This window comes from Dunckerocampus dactyliophorus, chromosome 11 (assembly GCF_027744805.1).
Source record: "Dunckerocampus dactyliophorus isolate RoL2022-P2 chromosome 11, RoL_Ddac_1.1, whole genome shotgun sequence".
In the NCBI taxonomy this organism is placed as follows: Eukaryota; Metazoa; Chordata; class Actinopteri; order Syngnathiformes; family Syngnathidae; genus Dunckerocampus; species Dunckerocampus dactyliophorus.
This window is the reverse complement of record NC_072829.1, coordinates 9,631,865-9,649,833: the sequence shown is the minus strand read 5'-3', so window position 1 is coordinate 9,649,833 and position 17,969 is coordinate 9,631,865. Positions and strand designations below refer to the sequence as shown.

Below are 17,969 nucleotides of genomic sequence, written 5' to 3'. Positions count from 1 at the left end.
TGCTGTGTTAATTGATCAATTATCAATTAATCAAATGTCCACTGCTAGTATGTACAAATACAGTAGTCCCTTGTTCATTGCGGTTTTTAACATTATCAGAGCCCTCTAGACATGAAATAACACCCACTTTTACACTCATATTACTAAATAGAGTAGATATAATTAGAAAAATTTGAGAAAATAAGACTCGTGTGTACCGGAGTTCTGGTCAGTTTTTGGTGTTGCCAAAAGTAGTTCCGGCTAGTTGGTGGGGTCACTTCAGTAAAGCGTTTTGCTTCTCAAAACAATATGCGTTTAAAAGAGTAATACATTTGCATCACAAAAAAGTTTTACACGAAAAAGTCAGACCTCACAATCGCTCAGCGTTATTTCCTCTCCGTTGGTATCTTGTCAAAATTCATGTCATTTATGTCAAAATATCCAAACTTAATACATAACATTTGCTTCAATACGCATATTTTAGACATATTCTAGACGTAGAAAAATAGCGTTTATTAATTGATATATGCTTGAAAAACCGTGATAAAGCAATGCCGTGAAATTCGAACAACAATGTGGCGAGGGACGACTGTATAGTCAAACTGGAAGTTGTACAAGTGTTCTGATAAAGTATTAAATGATACATTCAGACAACTATGTGTTCGATAACTGGCATGTTTCCCAACTGGGGGGTTAATTTCAGTGTTTGCTGATGTGCAGCTGCACATAAGTAACTTCTTTCCGAGGGAGCCTTCATACAAACAAGAGAAAGAAAAGGCCCGGACTCTCCGGGGCTTATCTGTTCTACACTCCCTGCTAATGCACCGCAGTCTGTCCGTCTTCAAAAAGCTAGGCCTGCCGGCAGGAGATGCATTAGGTAGGTAAACATTTTAAGAAAAAAAAGAGGGCAAGCAAACATAATCGCAGTCTAAACCGTGAGGGAGTGTGAGGTTCAGGTGCGGAGAAGCCTTCGATTCTGTTGAGCTCATTAAAAACCGGCATGCAGTAATCAGGAAGTGCGGGAGCCATGAGCTGGATAGAGTATGAATGCAGCTAACAAGTGAATATATGGAGTGTAGAATGACTTTGCTGCAAGGACGTATACACTATTTATGGAGGTGCTAACACCAGTATCCACACATGAAAGATGCGGCCGTGCCATCTTTCAATATTGGTTTACGTCAAATTCCATGAGCTTTCCTTTCAGGAGACACAACTAAAGTGTTTGGAATTGGGTTAAGGCGGAGGAAGAAGTCATTTTCTGCTCTGCAAATTGAAGGTTTTGCCTGGGAAGAAATGTTTTCAAAGGCCGGAAAAGAAATGCAATCCACCTTAGAGATGATAGGATTACATAGGAAAAGCTTCAATGTAGAAATCCAACTTAAGGAGATTGACCCTTTATTAAATCAAACGCTCAAGCACCCACTCATGCCGGTTCTATATTCTACCAGTTTTGCACTCTTATACAGTGAATGCAAGCCTCACTGTACTGACGTAAAATGGATAGATGATTAATTTAATGAATGTTCACACAGCGTGCAATAGAACATACACTGAATTGTGGCTGTACATGCAGCGTCACCAGTGTATGTTCACCTCAGGTTGTTGTAATGGCAACAGTAAGCTAGGTTGCGCTCTTAGTGCTGGTCTAGTGGTTAGCATGATGGATACACAGTCACAGTCAGGAGATTGGGAAGACCTGGGTTTGAATCTCCGTTGGGCATCTCTGTGTGGAGTTTGCATGTTCTCCCCGTGCGTGCGTGAGTTTTCTCCAGGTATTCCGGTTTCCTCCCACATTCCAAAAACATGCAGGTGAGGTTAATTGGCGACTCTAAATTGTCCATAGGTATGAATGTGAGTGTGAATGGTTGTTTGTCTATATGTGCCCTGCGATTGGCTGGCGACCAGTCCAGGGTGTACCCCGCCTATCGCCCAAAGTCAGCTGGGATAGGCTGCAGGGTACCCCCGCGACCCTAATGAGGAGAAGCGGCATAGAAAATGGATGGATGTAATAGCCAATGGTCAGTGTGAAAAGCACCGACATGAAAATCAACCCCATCATTTGCCAGCGTCTGAGGTAGCATCAGAGCGGTAACAGAGGATGAATGACGCCTGTGTGGCAGCTTATCCTACAATTGTGATGGACAAATGTGTTAAGACAGTAGCCTTTTTCACACCATCAATTAATGCCGGCGATATTGCAACTTGTTTCCCTGTGTCGCTGGCCTGTGTGAAAAGCACACACAACTCAGAATAGAAAGGCATAACAGAGGCAGGACGGCACATGTATGAAGTGGTATTCTGCAATTCATTTTGTTACCTGTTGTGTTGAAAGCAAATGCAGCAAATTGTATTTTATACATGCTTGTGCGCATCTAATGCTCTGGTAGCAAGATTTTGTGTTGCTGGGTTCTGTATGAAATGCATACACAAATAAATGCCGGATCACTGAAGGCTGTGAAGCAGGATCACTGTGTGAAAGAGGGTAAAACATTTCTGACAGTGATGTTTCGATGATGGTTTTACCTGTCATCTACCAGTTTTAATGCAAGATGTAAAATCAGCTACAATAACCAGCTTTTAAAGAGGTTGCAACCTTCAGGGTGAAATGCTGAGTCTCAAAAATCACCAGAGAAACCAAAAACTGGTGTGCAAAGAACAGAGACGTCTTCTTTTTTTTCGTTTTTTTGTGGATTTACCTGAGACTCCAGGGCCTGGATCTTCCCCTCCAGCTCTTTGATTCTCTCCTCCTTCTTTTGAGACTCGGCCTGGGCCTCCTGCCGTGCGCTGAACTCCTCGTCAAACTGCAGAGAAAAGGAGGACACAGACATGTCATACGCATAACCGACGTGATGAAAACGTCGGGGCTGGCGAGCGGCGGGGCGTCTCCGGAGAAGGAGCGAGGCCTCAGGGCACATCAACAAACAAAAAATGCACCATGTCTTTTTTTTTTTTTTTGCCGAGTCTTTCTATTTGTGGTTCTCATAGCCCGGGAGTCCTGTTGTCCTTTGTTTCAGGCCTGCCTTTCATACATGTTGATGGATTTAACCTTTGCACAAACCAAGACATGTCACCACAATGACTTCACAGGCCCAGCAGGGAGCACACGGGCCCGAAAAGAAACATAGCCAGGAGCGGCTCGGTGTCACAACTAAGGAGGCCTACAAATACGTTCTAATAATATGCATTAACATATAACATGACGTGTAAACATGTAAAATTCACTTTACTTCCACAGGGAAAGGCTTTTCTCCAAGATGCCCCTCCAGATGCATCAAAACACCTGCACAAAAGTTAAGATGGGGCCTGGCACTGTGCACAAATCAGAAGCTGGCCATTGATTCTTGTAATGCTGATACGGATCATGTAGCGTCGCAGCCAGCTATTGATTAAAGCATGGAAAATCAATAGCTTGTCTGGGAGCTCTGCGGAAGAAAAGACTTTCCTGATAGGAGTCGGCCAAGCAAAGGGGGGCGGGGGTTTGAAGTGATTAATGCCTCACCTTTTTGGAGTACTCGGCAGCTTTCTGCTCGCTCTCTTCAACTTTGGCTTTGTCCACACACTGCTCTGCAAAGACATCACGCACACACAACATTGCAATACTTCTCGAAACGTGCATTTTTAATGTGACATTTTTGTTATACAGTATAAATACAACTTTTTTCCACCTTTCAATGTCCCATGTTGTCCCATGCTCCCTGGCAAAGTCTAAACGGGCACTTTTGTGGCGTTGAAGGAGACGAGGTCTTTGAATTTGTTTTTTGTTTTTTAAACTCTTTCCCCGCAGATGGTTATTGTGCTGCAGTCGGCACCAGTAAGGGCCTTAATTTGGGTCGAAGGCCACCTTGAGTCTTGACGGACAGCCAATCGAATCCTCCGGCTCAGCGCCAGCGTGATTTTTTTGGGTCTACGACTTTACTTTTTTGTTCCATAATGCTTAGGATCAAACAGTTCCAAATGTTTTTTGTCTCACTCCCCCTTCTTGCTTTTGCATATTGTAGCTCTACTTAAAACCTCATTAAGATCCAAACGTGCGAAATGCAAATTCTAGCAATTTTGCAACTGGTCTTAAGATTTCGATCAGGTTTGTATATGTGTGTGTGTGTGTGTGTGTGTGTGTGTATGTATATTATGTAATCACATATTTTCAGTATCTTGGGCTTAATTAAGTAGACCTTATCTATTGAAGTACTACAATTGGCTTGAATTTTGTTTTGAAATAAAAGTAGTACAGGTATGGTGTTTGAATACAGAAATATTTAACAAAGCACTTTAACAGCTATACACATAAAAGCAATACAACGTCTTTATTTCCTGAACAATGCATGTGCGTGACATACGGCAAGTGCTCCTACGGTAAACTCCTGGCTGCTGCCATCATATTTCGAGCACAATCTGTCCCTATAGTGGTAATCTTGTCTATTATCCCCCACTCCTTAGCAACATAAAGAAACTGATGAGCACACGCTTCAGCGAAATGTCTTTCCTCCGAATGCAAATGATTGCAGCCGCCACCTAACATCGATCAGAAGTGCTGTTACCTCGATGTGGTTATGGTTGCTTACTGCCGTCCAGTGGTGTCCTGTCAGTGCAGCACACGTCGCTTTGGCCAGCTGGTCCAACTTTGTTGCCTTTTCATTTCCATACAGTTTGTGTATTCTTGTGACGACAGGTGCTCTATATAATGGGTCACCTGTGGCTACCTGTATGAGGTCCTGAAGCCACTCGTCTTCAACTATGATGATGGGTCTGCAGTCTATATATACTGTATAAATGTATGTATGTATGTATGTATCTATATAAGACGCTACTTTTTTCTCACGGTATGAACCCTGCGGCTTAAACAGTGATGCAGCTAATTTGTGGTCGTGTTTCCTCCTCTCTCGCCTCCAAACAGGCAAGAAGAGAGTTCTCTTTGTGCATTGTTTTTAGCAACTTGGCATGTTTGTTCCATAGAACAACGGCATAAACAGAGTGAGCCCTATTGTCTGTCATAGAGTCTCTTTGTCCCAGTGGGCGGAGGCGGGGCCGCTAGCATACACACAGAGTGCAACGCTGTAGAAATGAAATTAGTAGATCGCAATGTCATATATATTTGTATATTTTTTCAGTCTAATTTCATTGTGAAAGTAATGTTAAAATCCCGCCTCGTCTCGTCTCATTCACATTGACCCAATCTCGTATATCATCATCGTGTCTCATGACACCCATAACATTTAGAAAAGGTCTCAATAATTCTGTTATTTCCCACTGTGTTCTTGTGTATGACATACTGTACATCACCTCAAATGACTGAAGTATCAAAGTATTGATATTTTAATTTAAAAATCAATTTTAGAGCATAAAGATCTGGTATTGGCAGTATCCATATTCCAGTATCGATCCGCACATCACTACTCATCATGGAGAACGCGTGGACAGGTGGATGTGATGCGCAGCTTTCAGGTTGAAGGCGCTCAATCTCGCAGTTTTACTCGGGTCTGCCGGTGGATCTCGGCAGCATAGAGCGGTGTCGGAATTGTGTTGCTGTTCAGTTCCAACACTTGAAGAGGACGACTTTAATGGACTTTAAAGGAGGACGAGCACAGCGATGAATAACTTTTGTGGTAGGCTACTGTTTAACCAGCCGTATTACATGCACTGCTTGGCACTGTTCGGAAAAAATGATTTATTTAATTAAAAGTTAAAAAAATCTTTCTGTGTAACATATTTCTGTGTACTAAATATCCCATGTCGTTTAAATGTCCATGGCAATGTTTAGGAATCACAATTACATTTAAAATGTAAAAAAAGTACCAATTAGATGGGTGAAGTCCACATCCAGTCTTCTGTAGCCGAAGTCGGGGTCCATCCCGCTTCGATGCAGGACCACCTGTGACACGCATTCCTCAATCACCTTGTAGTACTGAGGCCTGGTGGGGTCACAAAGCATGAAGAAGAACAATTACAGGAGATATGAATGACACAAACTCTACGCAGCTAATTAACCGTAAATTACTCGCTTATCCCAGCTAGAGGTCACCAAATGCCAAGTCGGGGGGAAAAAAACGGAGGCTCCTGGAGAGAAAATAGGGGCCTTGTTAAATTTGATCACTAGCTTCACTCTTCCTATCATGAAATGAGCAGATAATGGGGCATATGAGTATGCATTAGTGTGTGCATTTCAAGGTGACAGACAGTAGCCGTGGTCAAGCTTGACCTCTTGCGTAATTTGAAATCATCTTTGCCAATTACAGCAACCATAAAATTAGATATGTAAATCTAATCAGTCTAATGTGTGTAACAGAAAGCACAATGGCCGGGAAAACATGTCAGCCAGTTAGGAGTGTGTTATTGAGCCGTGTGTGTGTGTGTGCCAGCCCAGGGCCGATGTGTGACCTTTTTGCCAGTGACACTATCAGCTTTAATTGCATGTGACATTTAGCAAATACATTGCCATTTAAGATGAGTTCCTAACTGAGAAATAATTATTTTCTAAGCACAACATTGACCCCCAAAGTTCATGTGCAATTCTTGACGTGAAAAAGCAAAGTTGCTGCAAGTCCTCTGGATCATTAGAACTACGGTATATGTTATATTGTATCTCAATATTGTCATTATTATTATTATTATTATCATTATTATCACTTGTATGCATTTCAATTCAATGTAGCCTTGATATGGAACATTGGAATTTGAATTAGAAAACAAATCCTTTGTGTTGCTGATTACAATGTATACAATACAAATGTCACACTGTTGCAAACATTTTTCAAGTTTAAAAAAATTATTATTTAGTTGTATTTTTTTATATTATTGCTTTTTAGTGCTTATTTTGTATTTTTATAGAGTCCATTTATTAAACTGGAGAAGGACATTTAAAAAGGATAAATAGTTGGTGATGGCAGGTACAAAATTATTATAAATATATCAAAATATTCTGAAATCACATTGAAATTCATGAATTATTCATTGTTTTATGTTATCATGTTCTCCTGACTCTGGGCAGCCAGAGTCAGGAATAAACATGGCGAGGCTGCGTTTCAGTTGTATGCTGCCAAAATCTGGAACAGTCTTCCAGAAGATGTGTGACAATCCTCAACTTTGGCAATGTTCAAATCCAGGCTTGAAAACTTCTTTTCAACTGAAAGTATTTTATCTGCACTCTTCATTTGGATTTTTTGTTTTGTTTTATGGAATGATTTGTGGAATTTTATGTGGGGGTTTAGATTTTAGAATGATTTTATGTTCTATGGAATGATTTAATGTTCTATGGAATGATTTTATGAAGTGATTTCTGTAAAGCATTCTGAATCACGTTGTGTACAAATTGTGCTCTTTAAATAAACTTGTCTTGCCTGTGATAATTCCCAAAAGGTATAAGTTGTAATATTCTTGACAAATACATTTGTTTTATGTATTTCTTATTTGTATCATTATTATTATTATTATTTGTATTTTAGTTAATCATTTGTATTACTTTACTCCTGCTTCCAAATACCAGTGTGTATTATTATTTATTATCATTTTTATGTTTATATTAATATTGTAGTAATTTGAAATATTTTATAGATGTTATAGTATGTTGTATATTATTATTATTATTATTATTATTATTATTATTATTATTATTATTATTATTATTATTATTAATGTTATTATTTAATTTATATATGTATACATGTTTATATATTATATATAATTTCAGAGTTTGGATTAATGTATTTAACTTTGAGAAGGAAGCAGGAAAAAAAAGAGAGAAATACTTGACGTTTAAACAGTGAGTGGCCCTGTTAAAAAGTGTTTGTGTCAATTATCACAATGAATTGTGCCTTCAAACACAAAAAGAGGGTTCTGTTGTCACCTTGTGGTGAAGTCTCGGGCAAAGGAAAAGAGAAATGAAAAAAAACATGTAGGTGCTCTTATTTCAAGGAATAAAAAGCCACACATTAAAGCTTGAGCTGGCAGCTTCTCCCACTCGTGATTGGATGAAGCTCACGAGCATCGCCCTGCACGGCTTAAGCGTGGTGCCACTCGGCTTACAACTGTCACTCGTGTACGCTGTATTATTATCTCAATAAGCCGCCCTATTTTCCAGCCGTCCTCCATCCTCTGCCACCACCGGGCGGGGGTTGGGAGGATGGGAGGCCGTGTGATGACGGAGAGTGTGACCCAAAACTGTCAGACCCCACCATGGTGGGCAGGGCCAGGCTCCAAAAAAGCCAGCATATGTCCCACTGCATCTTTTTTTTTTTTTTTTTTTTTTTTTGGACTCTGGCACCTCCATTTCTTGCTATGATAAGTCAGTTGAGTGTGATTCCAGTCAATGGATCCAGCTCTCCTCCACACAGCCAGTGTAATCCCCATATCGACGGGCTCCAAAAGAGCAGATCTGCTCTATATTTACAGGGCGGGTTTGATGTGCTCTCATTCATTAGGGCTTGCAGTGAGAGATTAATTATCAAAAATAAACCAAGCCCCTGAGGCAGAGAGCAACAACACAAGCTGGCTTTCGGAGCAATGACAGCATACACAACGCTTGAACACGTTGCCCAATACACAACATCCTGAAATACTTATACAGTATATTCAATTTCCCCCACTCTACAAGCCACAATTAATTGCCAAATGTGTTGTCCACCTCAATATAAGATGCATTCCACATATCAAATAGACATATCCTTTAAGTGCTGTTGCTGCTTAGCCACAGAGTCGGCATGCATATATATATATATATATATATATATATATATATATACACACACACACATGTTTACATATTATATATAATTTCAGAGTTTGGATTAATGTATTTAACTTTGAGAAGGAAGCTGGAAAAAAAAGAGAAATACTTGACGTTTAAATAGTGAGTGGCCCTGTTAAAAAGTGTTTGTATATATATATATATACAGTATATATATATATATATATATATATATATATATATATATATATATATATATATATATATATATATATATATATATACATACACACACACACACACATACAGTATACACTCCTGATCAAAATCTTAAGACCAGTTGAAAAATTGCTAGAATTTGCATTTTGCACATTTGGGTCTTAATGAGGTTTTAAGTAGAGCTACAATATGTAAAAAGAAGAAGGGGGGGTGAGACAAAAAGCACTTTGTAAAAGTAAATTATTGAAAACAACAATTAAACTGAAATAGACTGTTTATCAGCTGACCAAAAGTTTAAGACCATGGTAAAAAACTCTCCAAACCACAACATTTTTTTTTTTTTTTTCCTGGCAAGGGAGCATCAAACATGGGACGTGGAAAAAAGTTTTATTCTCTGATGAGAAAAAATGTTACCTTGACGGTCCAGATGGCTTCCAACGTTACTGGCATGACAAGGAGATCCCACCTGAGATGTTTTCTACCCGGCACAGTGGAGGGGGGTCCATCATGGTCTGGGGTGCTTTTTCATTCAGTGGAACACCGGAGCTTCAGATGGTGTGGGGTCGTCAAACGGCGACTGCTTATGTGCAGATGTTGCAGCGGGCATCCCTAATGACTGAGGGCCCTCGTCTGTGTGGTAACAGCTGGGTTTTTCAACAGGACAACGCTGCAGTTCACAATGCTCGCTTGACCAAAGACTTCTTCAGGGAGAATAACATCACTCTTTTGGACCATCCTGCATGTTCCCCTCATTTAAATCCCATAAAGAACATTTGGGGATGGATGGCAAGGGAAGTTTATAAAAATGGCCATTAGTTCCAGACAGTTGATGCCCTTGGTGAAGCCATCTTCACCACTTGGAGCAATGTTCCCACTAGCCTCCTGGAAACACTCACATCAAGCGATATTTTTGAAGTGATTAACAAGAACGGTAGAGCTACTCATTACTGAGTCCTACTGAGAACATTTTTTGTTCTGGTTTGGAGAGTTTTTTGTAATTTTTTGAGCGATGGTCTTAAACTTTTGATCAGCTGATAAAAAGCCTATTTCAGTTTAATTGTTGTTTTCAACCCCTCCTTGAATCACCACCTTATCGTGGTGGAGGGGTTTGTGTGCCCGAGTGATCCTAGGAGCTATGTTGTCTGGGGCTATATGCCCCTGGTAGGGTCTCCCAAGGCAAACAGGTCCTGGGTGACGGGCCAGACCAAGAGTGATTCAGAAGACCCGTATGAATGAACACACGAGGAGAGACCGCACCTCGCCCGGAAGTGGGATACCGGGGCCTCACCCTGGAGCCAGGCCTGGGGGAGGGGCTCGCAGGCGAGCGTCTGGTGGTCGGGCTTTCACCCGTGGGACCCGGCCGGGCTCAGCCCGAAAAAGCCACACGGGATCTCCCCCCCGTAGACCCACCACCTGCGGGGACAAGCATAAGGGTCCGGTGCATTGCGTTTTGGGTGGCGGTCGAGGGCGGGCACCTAGGCGACCTGGTCTTCGGCGGCCAAATCTGGTTCTTGGGACATGGAACGTCACTTGTCTGGCGGGGAAGGAGCCCAAACTTGTGAGAAAGGTTGAGACATTCCGACTAGATATAGTCGGACTCACCTCGACCCACAGTTTGGGTTCTGGATCCAAACTCTTCGAGAGGGGCTGGACCTTGTTCTACTCTGGAGTTGCTGCAGGGGAGAGGCGGCGAGCTGGTGTGGGCTTATTAATAGCCCCCCGGCTCGGTGCCTCTGTGTTGGAGTCATCCCCGGTGAACGAGAGGGTCATTTCCCTACGCCTTCGGGTTGGGGAAAGGGTCCTGACTGTCGTTTGTGCGTACGCGCCAAACGGCAGTTCAGAGTACCCAGCCTTCCTAAAGTCCATCAGAGGGGTGCTGGAGAGCACCCCAACTGGTGACTCTGTCGTTTTACTGGGAGACTTCAACGCCCATGTGGGCAATGACAGTGTGACCTGGAGGGGCGTGATTGGAAGGAACGGCCTCCCCGATCTGAACCCGTGCGGTGTGATGCTGTTGGACTTCTGTGCGAACCACAGTTTGTCCATCACAAACACCATGTTCCAGCATAAGGATGTCCATAAGTGCACATGGCACCAGGACACCCTAGGTCGCAGGTCTATGATCGACTTTGTAGTCGTATCATCAGACCTGCGTCCGCATGTTTTGGACACGCGGGTAAAGAGAGGGGCTGAGCTGTCAACTGATCACCACCTGGTGATGAGTTGGATTAGATGGCGGGGGAGGATGCCGGACAGACCCGGGAGACCCAAACGTGTAGTGAGGGTGTGCTGGGAACGTTTGGCAGAGTCTCCTGTTCGTCGAGTCTTCAGATCTCACCTCCGGCAGAGCTTCTCCTGCATCCCGGGGGAGGACGAGGATATCGAGTCCGAATGGGCTCTATTCCGTGCCTCCATTGCTGAGGCAGCCGATCGGAGCTGCGGCCGCAAGGTGGTCGGTGCCAGTCGTGGCGGCAAGCCTCGAACCCGATGGTAGACACCAGAGGTCAGGGCTTCCGTCAAGCTGAAGAAGGAGTCCTATCGAGCATGGATGGCTTGCGGGACTCCTGAAGCAGCTGACAGGTACCGGCAGGCCAAGCGGCACGCGGCTTCGGCGGTGTTTGAGACAAAAACTCGGGTGTGGGAGGAGTTCGGTGAGGCCATGGAACACGACTTTCGGTCGGCCTCGAAGAGGTTCTGGCAAACCGTCCGGCGCCTCAGAAAGGGGAAGCAGTGCCCGGTCCACACTGTTTACAGTGGGGACGGGAGCCTGCTGACCTCGACTGAGGATATAGTTGGGCGGTGGAAGGAATACTTTGAGGCCCTTCTCAATCCCACTGACATACCTTCCATAGAGGAAGCAGAGACTGAGGATACGAACGCGGACAGTACCATCACCGTGGCTGAGGTATCTGGGGTAGTCAAAACGCTCCCCAGTGGCAAGGCTCTGGGGGTGGACGAGTTTCGCCCTGAATTCCTCAAGGCTCTGGATGTTGCGGGACTGTCTTGGCTGACACGTCTCTTCAACATTGCGTGGAGGTCGGGAACAGTACCTCTGGATTGGCAGACTGGGGTGGTGGTCCCCCTTTTCAAGAAGGGTGACCGGAGGGTGTGTTCCAACTATAGGGGGATCACACTCCTCAGCCTCCCTGGGAAAGTCTATTCCAGGGTGCTGGAGAGAAGGGTACGACCGTTAATCGAACCTCGGCTACAGGAGGTGCAATGTGGTTTTCGTCCTGGTCGCGGAACACTGGACCAGCTCTACACCCTTACAAGGGTCCTGGAGGGTACTTGGGAGTTTGCCCAACCGGTCTACATGTGCTTTGTGGACCTGGAAAAGGCATTCGACCGTGTCCCTCGCGGTGTCCTGTGGGGGGTGCTCCGGGAGTATGGGATTGGTGGCGCGCTACTACGTGCCATTCAGTTCTTGTACAACCGGAGCAGGAGCCTGGTTCGCATTGCCAGTAGTAAGTCAAGCCTGTTTCCGGTGAACGCTGGCCTCCGCCAAGGCTGCCCTTTGTCACCGATTCTGTTCATAATTTTCATGGACAGAATTTCTAGGCGCAGCCAAGGTGTCGAGGGAGTCCAGTTCGGGGGCACTAGGATCTCATCTCTGCTATTTGCAGACGATGTGGTCCTGATGGCCTCATCCAGCTGTGACCTGCAGCGTTTACTGGGACGGTTTGCATCTGAGTGTGAAGCTTCTGGGATGAGACTCAGCACCTCCAAATCCGAGGCCATGGTTCTCAGTCGGAAAAGGGTGGATTGCTCCCTCCAGGTTGGGAATGAGGTCCTGCCCCAGGTTGAGGAGTTCAAGTATCTCGGGGTCTTGTTCACGAGTGAGGGAAGGTTGGAGCGTGAGGTCGATAGGCGGATCGGCGCAGCGTCTGCAGTAATGCGGTCGCTGTACCGGACCGTCGTGGTGAAGAGAGAGCTGAGCCGGAAGGCAAAGCTCTCAATTTACCGTTCGATCTATGTTCCCACCCTCACCTATGGTCATGAGCTTTGGGTCATGACCAAAAAAACGAGATCGCGGATACAAGCGGCTGAAATGAGTTTTCTTCGTAGGGTAGCGGGACTCACCCTAAGAGACAGGGTGAGGAGCTCGGTTATCCGGGAGGAGCTCAGAGTAGAGCCACTGCTCCTTCACATCGAGAGGAGCCAGCTGAGGTGGCTTAGGCATCTAGTCCGGATGCCTCCCGGACGCCTCCCTGGTGAGGTGTTTCGGGCATGCCCAGCCGGGAGAAGGCCCCGGGGAAGACCTAGGACACGCTGGAGGGATTATGTCTCACAGCTGGCCTGGGAACGCCTTGGTGTCCTCCCGGTGGAGCTGGAGGAGGTGGTCGGGGACTGGGAAGTCTGGGCTTCCCTACTGAGACTGCTGCCCCCGCGACCCGGACCCGGATAAGTGGAGGAAAATGGAATGGAATGGAATGTTGTTTTCAATAAATGAATTTTTCAAAATGCTTTTTGTCTCACTCCCCCTTCTTGCTTTTGCATATTGTAGCTCTACTTAAAAACCTCATTAAGATCCAAATGTGCAAAATGCAAATTCTAGCAATTTTTCAACTGGTCTTAAGATTTTGAGTGTATACTTTATACTTCACTGTCAAGTTGCTATTATTTATTCATGAGAAAACGATTCCAAACATATGTAATATAACTGTAAAAATGCATTTGCACAAGAACGCCTTACCACCACTAATCACCTCTTACGCTCATTAATTTCACAGATAAATACCCTCAGGCATACAGTATGAGCAAACTTATAGAACTCATAGATTGGAAATATTTCTAAACAAAACTCAATGTTTAAAAACAACGCCATGTTCTGTGAGTGTGCGTTTCTACAGCTGGCTTGGATTAGCGTCCACGCATGGACACTGAAGCCGAGCTAGAGAAAGGATTTCGTTTTTTTTACGTTTTTTTTTATGTGAATCCTCCCCCCTCCCTCGCTTCCTCCTTATAGATGAGAGATGCATTATTTATAACTCCAAGGGTAGAGCAACTTGTCTATGATAAATTCATCTCCCTCTTATCATCATCATCATCATCATCCCCTCGCTTTGCAACATTCTTTTTATAAGTCTGCAAAAAAGGCCTGACACAGCAGCGAATTCATCAGTGTCACTCGATTCACAGCTCTACCTCTACCTTCCTTACTTGTTTGCCCGGTGACTGACACGTTTTCTTTTAAAAGGCAAAAAATAAAAGCAACACTTTAGTACTATGTAATAATTCCAAGTTGCAAAAGAGCATCGTAGCACTTTTTTGTAAAGCAACCACACGTACTTTGGTTGCACCATCCTGTTTGCATTGACAACAAGTGGGAGTGACCTATGTGTCCGTTTTAATATCAGCTCAGAACATCTATGTACTAGGGATGCTCCGATCAGGGTTTTATGCTGCAGATTCTGATACCGATCATCCATGAGTGAGATCGGCTGATACAGATCACATGGATTAACTGCACATGTGTCTATTTATTTATGTGGTATTGGCAAGGGGTGCTGTTAGACAATTCCAATGGCCCCTGGCAAATAGGTAATTAGGAAAAAATATACCTTTGGGTGGATTTTTTTTTTTGCCTTTATTTGTGTGAAACAATTTTTGTGCTATTTGACGCAAACCTGAATTTAATTTGATTTTAGAGTACTGTAATATGAACACATGGCAAATAGATTGTTTAATCATTTACTTTTAGTCCAAGATGAAAAAAATTATATATATATATATATATATATATATATATAAATTAATACAGATCATAATAAATAATAAATAAACAGAAATCTGTCTTGCTTAAATTAAAACAGAATAAATTCAGTGTCCAGGTTGCAGGGGTCTACAACTTTCATCACCATTCAATATGTCAACTATTTCTGTTTTATTTATGACTGGAAACATTTACTGTAAATTGGGCCAGTGGCTAGCATGTTGTTCCACACAGTCCGGAGATCGGGAAGGTCTGGATTCGAATCTCCGTGTGGAGTTTGCATGTTCTCCCCGTGCGTGTGTGGGTTTTCTCCGGGTATGTATATTAGGTTCATTGGAGACTCTAAATCGCACATAGGTATGAATGTGAGTGTGAATGCTTGTTTGTCTATATGTGCCCTGCGATTGGCTGACGACCAGTCCAAGGTTTACCCTGCCTCTCACCCAAAGTCAGCTGGGATAGGCTCCAGCATGCCCAAGCAACCCTACTGAGGAGAGGCAGCATAGGAAATGGAAGAAACATTTAAATTGTACACTGCTTTATTGTACTTTGTACACTACTTTATTACTATCTTATTGTTACTACTACTTTATTAGGACGGCACAAAGTGGGTGTTGGCAACCCTACGTGACACAGCACACATGTAGTGCTTGCCGCCGCACACCGATCGTTTTTTTGTGGCTTTGAATATGCCGATCACGTGTTTTTTTTACGGAAATCGGCCGGTATTGATTGGTGATCGATCGGGGCATCCGTAATATGTAGAACAGCACACACGCTGGCAAAGTTCCACATCAGTCTATGTTTGCACTCGTTGCATGGCCGTAAGATCACGCAGCTCTGCTCACTTTGCCGGCTAATTGACAATCATTGAGTCCTAAGAATAGAGCCTCATTTTTTTTTTTTTTTTGATGTGCAACTTGGGGATGTTATTCAGTAAAGTGTGTGTTTTTGTTTTTTTTGCTTTGATGTATTGACTGTTGAGTTGCATGCTATGCCGTCCCACAGTTGACACGGCTCATGCATTAACTGGTGTTCCGGCTACAGTGGAAACGCTTTCCCAACTGTACCAGTTAGAGCCCAACCAATATGAGATTTTTGGGGCCGATGCTGATATTGAGGGCTGAAAAAAATTTGATATATCTGCCAATACATGGTGGAAAAAAATGTCATTTCTTTCGCTGTTTCTCTCGTCATCTTTTCTGCTGCGTGAGGCATTTATTTGTTTAAGTCAGGTTAATGCCCTAAATGTGTTTTAGTAAATTTGGGAAATAAAATCTTGACATGAAAAAGTTTTGGGGAAAACCTGGTTTAAGTAGTCAACATAGTGGGTGATTAACAGAGGCAGGAGCCTTTTGAAAGTATGTAGGGTGTGTTAAGAGTATGGCTGGGAGCACAGAGTGCAAAATTTGACATTTTAACACGGTAAAGGTTTTTATGACCTGCTAATGTCCCCGTGTTACAAAGCAACCCGTGACTATGGCGAAAGATGCCTCACTTCCATAAAAGTTTGTTTTCTTCTTTCTGGTGTTTAGACTCCTTCCTGCTGCTAGGATGTCATGTCGTTAACAGAAACATTACCTGACCAAACTGCACCGCTAGGTTGTTCCTAACATAAAGGTGATTGCAGCCATCTACAGTAGCTGCACCACTGTTTTTGTTTTTTTTTTGTTTTTGTTTTTTTTCTGCAAGGATAAGGCATAAGGGGTTTATTTGAAGTAAGGCATTCATTTGTTTAAGTCGGGGTTTGCCCAACGTTGGTTATTGTCTTTTAGTAGCTTTGGGAACCAAAAGTTGTTGCAACTTGAACTTGGGGCTGAGGGTGAACTAGGTGATAGAGGCACAGATCACAAGGATGAAAATTCCATTAAATTCCATTAAATACCATTAATAGCCTTGTAATCAATTCAGTTTTGCAATTTGTGTTTACAACATTTTCCCGGATGAAAGCAAAATGCATTACCTCGGTTTCGCTAAAGGTGCTGTGTGGTGCATAATCACTTTACCTGATGTAGTAGTCATTCCTGATGAGCAGCAGGTGCTGCAGAATGGACAGGAAATAGGTCTCGGACCCTGTGTCTTTTACCATGTTGGACAAGAGATGATACACCTCATTCATATCAGTGGGGAGGGCAAAGTTAAGGGAAGCAGCTTGGTAATTACTATGATTACTAGACAGTCACATGACTCATCATTACAGTCCATTGGAGGAGACAATTCAAATGCAAAGTAGCAAAGTAACTCTAAACAATTCCTCCCGCTTCCTGACAGGCATCATTGTGTAAAAGCAAACACAGATGTGCTGCTTCTTCTTGTCTCCAGGGAGCTGATAGAACAAGAGGAAGTATGGAGAAAAATATAAAATATAAAATAACTCCCTCTGGTTTACCTGTCACTCTGATGCTTTCAAAGTAGAAAATTAATTAGATGAGAAAAAAAAGTCTAAAAAAGGTTTGAATATTTAAGGCGAGCATGACGGCGGAGGTGCTCATTTGCAGAACAACAATTACACTGAGAGTCACTTTTGTGATTGAAACTGACGTTCAATCCACACACACACACACACAAAAAACTTGGTTATTAAATTTGCAAAAGGTATTGATTATGTGTCTTGCGTTAGCTTTCCCCAAGAGGGAGCGTTGATGGCTCGGACATCTAAAACACATCTGTCAGATGTCGAAATCTGCTACACTCGTCATTCTTCCAGCATTTTCTGCATAGTAGTCTTACATATTTACCTCTTTGTGTTGCATTAAACAATCATCATGCCGTCTGCTAATGCCTTTAATTCATATATTGAAACATTATTAAACACTTGATTTGTGCTTGTCAAACTTCTTAGGAACTTAAAGAGCACAGTGCAAACTAATGCAGATGCGATTTAGTTTGTGCAAGAAAAGAAAGGATTTCCCCACGGAGCCTCATCTTGTTTTAAAAAAAAAGAAAAGTGCAAAAAGCTTCCCAAATATGTCCTATAAATGTGCACATAAATAAGTGACAGATGAGAAGCTGACATTCTGACATGAAGCGCAACCTCCTAAAATATTTACAAGGAGCGCGGTGACAAAGTGACATTTTCACTTAGCGGTGCATGTTGTTCTTATTTCTGCCATTGAAGAAGGAAATATGTCTTCTAAACAGCGACAGTTTAGGATGTAAGTACACGCTTTGGGGCATATATTGTCAGGGATTTAGACTAAATAGTACGGCATAGATTATTAGTATGGATATTATTGTGAAATATATACACTTTTAAAAATAATTACACACACACACACAAACATATACATATATATATTAGTGCTGTCAAATGATTACAATTTTTTATCAGATCAGATGGGTTTCAAATGAATAAATCATGATTAATCAACATTT

The 17,969-nt window shown here is 42.9% G+C and overlaps 1 protein-coding gene across 8 annotated transcripts in view; it reads right to left on the bottom strand.

Moving 5' to 3' along the window:
• diaph2 (diaphanous-related formin 2) overlaps positions 1 to 17,969 on the bottom strand; it is a 471,153-nt gene that overhangs the window by 297,164 nt on the left and 156,020 nt on the right. For all 8 annotated transcript variants that reach the window (XR_008572894.1, XR_008572895.1, XM_054792014.1 and 5 more), the window contains 4 exons: positions 16,601 to 16,717; positions 5,776 to 5,891; positions 3,482 to 3,546; positions 2,679 to 2,783 (listed from right to left, as the gene is read on the bottom strand). Coding sequence is in view for 6 of the 8 variants with exons in the window: in XM_054792014.1 (XP_054647989.1) it covers positions 2,679 to 2,783; positions 3,482 to 3,546; positions 5,776 to 5,891; positions 16,601 to 16,717 (403 nt within the window). In the remaining 2 variants the exon portion in view is untranslated. The remainder of the gene's footprint in view (positions 1 to 2,678; positions 2,784 to 3,481; positions 3,547 to 5,775; positions 5,892 to 16,600; positions 16,718 to 17,969) is intronic.